Source organism: Nematolebias whitei, chromosome 19 (assembly GCF_014905685.2).
Source record: "Nematolebias whitei isolate Nwh7 chromosome 19, NemWhi1, whole genome shotgun sequence".
Taxonomy (NCBI): Eukaryota; Metazoa; Chordata; class Actinopteri; order Cyprinodontiformes; family Rivulidae; genus Nematolebias; species Nematolebias whitei.
In genome coordinates this window covers 2081399-2089958 of record NC_056516.1, presented here as the reverse complement: position 1 = coordinate 2089958, position 8560 = coordinate 2081399, and the positions used below count along the sequence as shown (strand labels likewise).

The window sequence follows — 8560 nt, the reverse complement described above, 5'->3', positions numbered from 1 at the left end:
CTCCATTTGTTGCTTATTTCCATTTTACAGTTTTTCTCAATTGCCAAGACACATTTTTTGAAACCATTCATCTATTTCTCTAAACTGTAAACACAAAACCAAGTTTTCAAGCTACATTTGCAAAACCTCTGACTGTTTCTTCATATCTAAACTGTTGCCTCGAAACTGTTCAGTGCTCAAAACCAAACAATGTTGGCAGATCAGACCGAGTCAATCAAAATGAAAAACACCACTGAACAGTCATTACACAAAACATAGATAAAAGGAAAACCCAAAAAAGTTCAATCTGGTCCTCTGGACATTCAAAAAAACAAAAGCAAAACAAAGCAAAACAAATCTAGAAACGTTTCGTCTCTCATCCGAGAGACTTCCTCAGTCTGAGGAAGTCTCTCATCCGAGAGACTTCCTCAGTCTGAGGTGCTGTTTTCAGCTCAGTCTCTTAAATAGCACCTTCTCAGAGTGGATCAACCAGTTTGCTGCTGACAACCAAAACCAGCTGATCACATGCTCAAGAAGGACCATCAGCCTAACAATGGATCATTAGCACACTGATGGCTGTTTACTGTTCACAGAGGGCTGAGTGATACTAGCAATCACAGCATTGTAAGAGGGGGACAGTTGAACCCGGAGGCTCCACCCCTGTTTAATGATGGACGATTTCTTTTCACAAAGATGGCCTCCTTTACTCCTCTCTCAAACCATCGTTCCTCTCTATCCAGGATGTGAACATCTTCATCCCTGAAAGAGTGACCGCTGGCCTGGAGATGAGTGTAGTGGTTGTCAGCAGCAAACTGGTTGATCCACTCTGAGAAGGTGCTATTTAAGAGACTGAGCTGAAAACAGCACCTCAGAATGAGGAAGTCTCTTGGATGAGAGACGAAACGTTTCTAGATTTTTTTTGCTTTGTTTTGCTTTTGTTTTTTTGAATGTCCAGAGGACCAGATTGAACTTTTTTGGATTTTTCTACCTGGATTATTGAGCATGCATCAGGATAAAAGGAAAACATAATCAGTTATAAAGCTTTTTTTAATTATCTTTATTGTCCATAAAGTACAATACATTTTCAAAACAAATCTTCTGTTTAGAACTTGGAGTAAAAACAAAAAACAGACAAACAAACAAACAAACACAACATACATCAAAAAGTGTAGACTTCATCTACATCACAGGCCACATTCTCCCTGGCCTGGCATGAGAAATAACTCCTGGTATGCTGGACACACACTTGGCATGCATCCAGACCTATGTGATTACAGGCCAGTTCCATGCTGCAAGAGATTTTTCTAGGTGTTGGGTTGTCAGTTATAAAATGTCAAACTCCATGAATAGAATAACTCCTCTGTTGGGTTGAGAAAAGTGGAGTATGGTGGCAAAAATAATTCAGGAAGTCTTGGTTGATATTGAACCACTCTGACCTGGATGACGCCGTGAAAACTCATATTGTTCCACACAATGACAGACAAGATGCCCTGTCTGTTCACGATCCTGCTGCTGACACCCTCACACAATATCTCAAAGATCACTTTAAAATATCAGGAGATGCTGAGTGTTGTATGGCCCTAATGAGGCATGATGGTGGAGATCCCTATGATTTCTGAAGGCACCACATAATGTCTCATTGCCACCACACTGGCCAGGGACTGCAACAATGACTTATGGGCAAGTCACATTCCAGCCTCTCTTCCTTTTGTTCAGACTGAACCCAGCTTCATCTATATACAATTTTTCTCGATTGTTTACACATATTTTCTGAAAGCATGCCTCATACTCTCAGAACACACACACACAATGGGCAAAACCCAACAATTCTCCTGCAAACTGAAACTTTACATTTAAAACAATATCTCTTCTCAAAATGGTATTTTGTTTTCTGATGACACACAAAAACCATCATATGAATAGACATTTATATGAACCATTTGAACACTGATATGCTTAATGTAAAACATTATGATGAATGGAAAACTCTTTATCTTCACTGATTATAATGACAAGCTTTTTTTGTTCAGTGTTCACTTACTACAGACAGTACATATATAAGTGTGTTGTAAATCCGTCCATCCATTATCTTTACCCGCTTATTCCATTTTGGGTCACGGGGGTCACCGGTGACCATGTCCAGCAATCACTGTGCGAGGGGCGGGGTACACCCTGGACAGGTTGCAAGTCCATCACAGGGACACATAGAGACAAATGAGACAAACAACCATTCACTCTCTCACTCACACCTAGGGACAATTTAGAGTTCCCAATCAGTCTAACATGCATGTTTTTGGTCTGTGGGAGGAAACTGGAGTACCTGGAGAAAACCCACGCATGCACGGAGAGAACATGCAAACTCCACCCAGAAAGGCCCCTGGACCAGGGTTTGAACCAGGGACCTGCTTGCTGAGAGGCAGCAGCTCTACCAGTTGTGCCACCGTGCTACGTGTTGTAAATCATTTTAGAATATTGTTTTTAATACTCAGAACAAACAAATACACAATAACAAATATAGTTGATTTTCCCCAAAAAAACAATGTTCACAGTGTACATCCCAACCAACACAAAGTTGCACATACAGTGGTCTACATACAAAACAACTGAATAATATACAGTTACAGTAAAAAGAAAGGCTATGCTGCATTCTTTCTTGTGTTTTGGTCTGGCCAAGCAGTGGGGTAAATATCACCTAACATGGCAAATCCAGCCATGAAACGCATCAACTGCTATGTGTCCATATGCATCTTCCATAGCTTGAAGATGGGATATACACATTTGTGAATTTAGGTCATACACTTTACATCTCCACGCAGAAAAAAAAAAAACCTCAATAGAGTTGAAGAATAGAATACGAAGGAATATAAACAACTGAAAATTGTAGAATGAATGAACCAATCAATGAACCAGTTACAAACCAGAACATCCCGTTGAAAACTGACATTGTCCCAAATGACAACATACCTGAGCTGCTCTGGGCTGTCTATCTGATCTGGTGTAATGAGTGTGTTGTGTAAGGTGTCCATGAATGTGATCAGATGGGCAGTGTTGTAGGGTCCAAGGGTAGCATGGTGATGGATGACGCCGTGGTGGGTAATCACTGCACACATTGCGATGTTCCCTCCGTGCTGGACAGGGACTTCAACAATGGCATGCTGGCCAATGCCCTTCCTTCCCTTCCTTCGTCTTTTTGCGAGATTGAATCCAACCTCATCAATGAAGATGAACTGGTGCTCCACCTCTGAAAGACACATGACAATATCAAAAACCAACATGGAGTGGTTACTATTGTGAAGCATAATCTTTATAATTACAATAATGAAGAACATATAACTTGTACAGTGTTGAGAATATGCATCAGATGTTGGATTGTGCATTACTTGCACATAGTTATAACACAATTCTTTGTCAGTTTCTGAATTGCATTCAAATGGCACCGTGTAGACCTACTTCATCCTCAAATTATTTCTGTGCAAGACATGGTCCAGTATTGATAAGATTACCCTATCAATATTTTGAAATATCTCATTGTTTTCTATTATTTTTCTTGGTATTTGCCGTGATGTTATGACGGTATTTTTGAGGACCATGTTGATGATTTCACTTTCCTGTTCAGAAGACAGAAGACGTTCCCATCCGCCTTGTGTTGGTAATCTTTCGGTTCAACAATACAAATAGTAAAATACTGTACAGGTGTTCCTACTGTGTAGGAATGCAAAGTAGAAATGCATTTCCCAAATACTTGAAGCATACTTAATTTTTCAGTCCTACAGAACAGTCCACATACAATACTGTACTACTGTACTCATTAAGTACTATATTGTATATAGTACTTAATAAATTGCATATTATTGTATGCAGTTTTCTAGTGCGAGTAGATTTCTTACTTAATTCTCATTTCAGAACATCCTGATGATGGATGCTACCATGGACCTGCTCAAATTTGGCTGTACTCTTTGCCCAGCCTCCTCGTTAGACCAGGTTGACCACATGGTCAACCAAAGTGGTTCAGATCTCATCAGAGATTACGATCCTTGGCCTCCCTTGTCCTCATCCTCTCTGTAATCCTCCATTTACTCTTACTCCTCTGGATCTGCCTGTTTACAGTGTTGGCATCCATTGCTCCAAAACAGAAGAGCTCAGCTGTTTCCCTTTCACGATAAAGTTTTAAATTGCTAATTGTAAAACTGTGTGATAGGTGTTTGCCCATGTAATGAGTCAGTGTGCATAGTAGGGCTGTTAACTTTAGAATTTTGAATAACAGTGTGTTCCTTGTGAAAATGAGATTTTCTTCAAGAAAATTTTGTGAAATGCAGAAACTTGTGTGTTTTGAAAAAAGTGTGTTTTAGAACTGCAGTTTGAGTGTAAAGCAGGACTTGTTCTTGTAGTTTAGCAGAAGTGGTTCATTCAAAGGAATCCAGTTGAAACACTGTATGGAAAAACACACATAGCTTTGTAAGTAGTACAGAAAGATAGAATTGTGCTGTAGAGCAGACTACAGTATTGAATTTTACCTACATGTACATACTGGAATCTATGCTCCTTGAGTTGTGGTCAAAGGGTACTCTGTACAGGTGCTTCATCCACATGCTGTTGTGTTCTAGAACAATCACTGGTGGAAAGGCTGACACTGTTGGTGCCTTCCAAATTCACATGGTCTTCAATGATTTTTTTTTTCTGTACTTCAAGCAGTTTTATTGTATTATTCTGGCAGCCCATGTCAACAATTGGTGTGGGACAATATACTTTGTAGATGTTCTCCCTCCTTATGTCTTGCAATTCTACAAAATTAGCATACATTTACCAAAAGCATACATGCAGTACTAGGCCTACAAGTATACTGGAAAATTCATGTAATTAAACAACTTTTTACATTATACAGTACTGAGTTATACTGTAAACATGTATGCAACAAAAAAAAAAGAGAATTACCTGCTCTCTCTAAATTTCTGCACTATGTTCGAGACAGTGACTCTAGTTATGTTGGGCTGAACTCAAAGGTCCACTTCCTTCATTGTCAAACTGTAGACAAGAACATGGTACATGGCATTTGCTCGTTTTCATCTGAAGTAATTGTTCTTGGTCTCATACCACCTCTTCTACCTCCTCCTACTCTTACTCTTACTCTCCAACTGTTTCTATCCATAGTGAAAGTTTAACGACCAGGGCTCCTTGTGCTGGCTTATATTGGTTTGTTCACATCATTAGTCACAGTGTGATCAGTTTTGAGTTGCTGTGTTTAGGCTGAGACACCTGTGTTTTCACTGAGTTTCACTTATGCTACATGTGCTTACCATTATGCAACCCTAGTGCATCACAGTGCAAAATGTGTTTTAGTGGGTGAAAATGTGTATGCAAGTTGTATCTACAGTAACTAGGTGAAAAGTGTTTAAGGTTCTGCCAAAAGGGTGACTTTTTCAATAAATGTGTTCAGAGCACAGAGCATTTGGTTCAGACAACAGGGTTCATGTTTTAGCAAATGAGAAAAACTCTATTATCGTTATGCTATTATTGCAATCATCCAATCCAGTGATGAACTCAAAACAAGAGGGAATACCAACTGGAGATTATAGCAGAGTATTTTGCATTTTGTCAAAATGTTTTTCTTATTTAATATAATAAAACAAACCATTGGAAACAATCAAATTATTTTATTAGATTAAGAAGATAAACATTTTTCAGTATGAAAAGCTTTACAGTGACAAGAGCACCACCAAAGGGAAAACTGATCTAAAGTAGCTTGTAGTATCTTTCTAATATATTTGTCACAACAGATCTTTTCATTACATCTAAACATATTCCACTTCTTTGCATGCCTTGATGGAACCTATTAGTTGTTTTTTATATTAATAAAATTTAAAACGTACAAATAAAAATTATCATATAATTTAGGGTGACCATGGTATAAAAGGAGATAAAGGACAAGCTGGAGAGCCTGGTATGCCTGGAAACCCTGGTCCTCCAGGCAGGAAGGGACACACTGGGATGATGGGCATGTCAGGACCACCAGGAGAAATAGGACCTCCGGGAACACAAGGATCTTCAGGGAACCCCGGTCCACCAGGACCCAGGGTAAGTTAGTTATTCTCAGCAATTACAGATGAATTTGATGGAGGCATTAACACCTGACTTACTTGTGAACACCTGTGTTACTTTAGGGAGAGTCAGTGTCAATGGAGCAGATGAGAAGACTCATCCAGGAGGAGCTGGCAAAACAATTAGATGGTGAGGAAATTATCATTTGGTGGTGTTGTGGAAGGAAAAATTAATTGGTCTAATTTAAAATAACTCTAAACAGAGTTTATAGGATGCAAATAATATGTGGTTTGCCTTCAGCCAAACTGGTATACCTCATGGCTCAGATCCAGCCTGCCCATGTAAAAAGTACAGCAGGTCGTCCAGGACCTCCAGGCCCCCCTGGTAAGGATGGCAGCAATGGACGACCAGGACCCCCTGGTGAGCCGGGAATGCCTGGACAAAATGGAGGAGAAGGGCCCAGGGGACCGATGGGCCCTAAAGGTAGAAGAAAGACCCAGAACTTTGGTTTTGTGTTTGTATGTAATTCCTGGGGTTGTTTTGAGGCTATTTGTTTGTCAAAATTATAATATATATATATATATTATATATCCCTTTTAAAAGGGAGTTTTTCTTTCCACTGTCTCCACTGTGCTTGTTCAGGATGGGAGACTGCAACGAAGCCAAGATTCAACTTGTCTGCTGGATTCCTTAGACAGAGAACTTTACTATTTGGCCTTTATGTGAATGTTCCTGTAAAGTGTCTTGAGACAACTTTGTTGTAATTTGATGCTATATAAATAAACTGAATTGAATTGTATTGAAGTGCAAGGGGGACTACTGTATATGTAATACGTAATATGTTACATATATGTTTCAGTATAGTAACATAATATATATTGCACACTATACAGTTAGTTCCAGCCCTTCACACTTCAGGTATGTTATCCATGTGTCAGGTATTTAGTGGACCAAGCAAATGTCTGGATGAAGGGAAACATTTTTGAATGGCATAGATACATTGTTGTTTTTCATATGAATGGTGAATATGCTTCCTTTTCTTTATATTGCTTGACAGTATAGTTTCTTTAAATGATTTATTGGGGGACAATCTTTGGCTTTCCAATATTTCAGAGGACCAGACCCCACTACCCAGACATTTCTACCCAAGCTGTCATCCATCATTATTCATTGTCATAGATGGATTTTTGTTGATTTTAACAGACAGTGATGATAAAGCGATGAAGTCATCTGATGAGCGTTAAAAAAGCCTAAACTTGAACTGTAGTCAGACATTAAAAACAAACACAGGGAAACATCAAAGCTAGTTTAGAGTTTTGTTCATCTGATCTGATGGTGATTACAGTCAGAACCAGTAGAACCTAATCAAGTTATTTTTCTCTATATGCCTTTCTGCAGTTCATAAATATTCACCAGGTGTGTTGTTGTGTTAAAAGTACTGGCTCTTTTCTTTCAGGTGAGAAAGGAGCAAAGGGAGAGCAAGGAGATACTGGTATTGGTGAACGAGGAGAGCGAGGTCCTCCTGGACCTATAGGTAACCCAATTCTTCATCCGTGTGCTCGGTTCAGGGGTACTGATCCAGTCAAATGTCTAACTCCTGCTTTTTCTGCTCCAGGTCCAGCTGGTATGCCTGGATACGGCAAAGATGGAAGCCCAGGACAAGCTGGAGCCCAGGGCGAACCGGGAAACCCCGGACCACATGGTCAGCCTGGACCTCCAGGTCCTGCTGGACAGTGTGATCCCACCCAGTGTGCCTACTATGCCAGCCTGGCACAAAGACCCCACACCAAAAATGTGAAAGGGACCTAAAAGAAAGACGAGACTCAGGGCTGGGTGTCCATTTGCATTGTTGAACTTTAAGTCAGTTTGACGTTTAAAACAACAACTTCACACACACACACACACACACACACATATATATATATACAGTATATGTGTGTGTGTGTGTGTGTGTGTGTGTGTATGTGTGTGAGTGTGTGTATATATATGGCTCAGTTTGGAGGGCTGAAGCAACAGGTGCTGCCGGTCAGATTCTTGGGTTGTAGGAAGGCGGGTGCCAATGCAACATGGGACACCTCCAATAATGGACACAAAGTGCAGCTTAAAGTTTTTGTTTCCTTTCTAAAATGCTTCTTGTAACATAGACAGGGAGATAACAGGGATGTTTTAAAGGGTTCCTGTCTGTCAAATATTTTTTACCATGCCTGCACCCCACACCCACTCCTGCACTAATCACTCATTAAATTATTCTCTTCCCAGGGATCTCCTACCTGTCAGGTGGTTACACAGTCATAAATTGTTATAAATCCTTTCTCTCTCACTGATCTGTAATGTGGGAGCAGATGATACAATGGACTGATTTAGTGAGTAATGTCCATGTTTTACTTTTCTTGCCTCGTAGAGTAGTAGCGGTTACTTTGTTGCCTTGTTGTTGAGATATTCTCAGAAGTTTAGAAATGTAGTACCTTAAAAACAGCTCACCACTGAACAGGCTGATATTCTGTTTAGTTTTTTAAAATATGCATAACTGTTTTATTTACCGGTT

General features: G+C 39.8%; 1 protein-coding gene across 1 annotated transcript in view; it reads left to right on the top strand.

Moving 5' to 3' along the window:
• The window catches only part of col22a1 (collagen, type XXII, alpha 1), a 132145-nt gene extending 124321 nt beyond the window's left edge, over positions 1 to 7824 (top strand). The window contains exons 60-64 of the mRNA XM_037692817.1: positions 5872 to 6051; positions 6138 to 6204; positions 6316 to 6498; positions 7472 to 7549; positions 7631 to 7824. Of these exons, the coding sequence (XP_037548745.1) occupies positions 5872 to 6051; positions 6138 to 6204; positions 6316 to 6498; positions 7472 to 7549; positions 7631 to 7824 (702 nt within the window). The remainder of the gene's footprint in view (positions 1 to 5871; positions 6052 to 6137; positions 6205 to 6315; positions 6499 to 7471; positions 7550 to 7630) is intronic.
• The last annotated feature ends 736 nt before the right edge of the window (positions 7825 to 8560 follow it).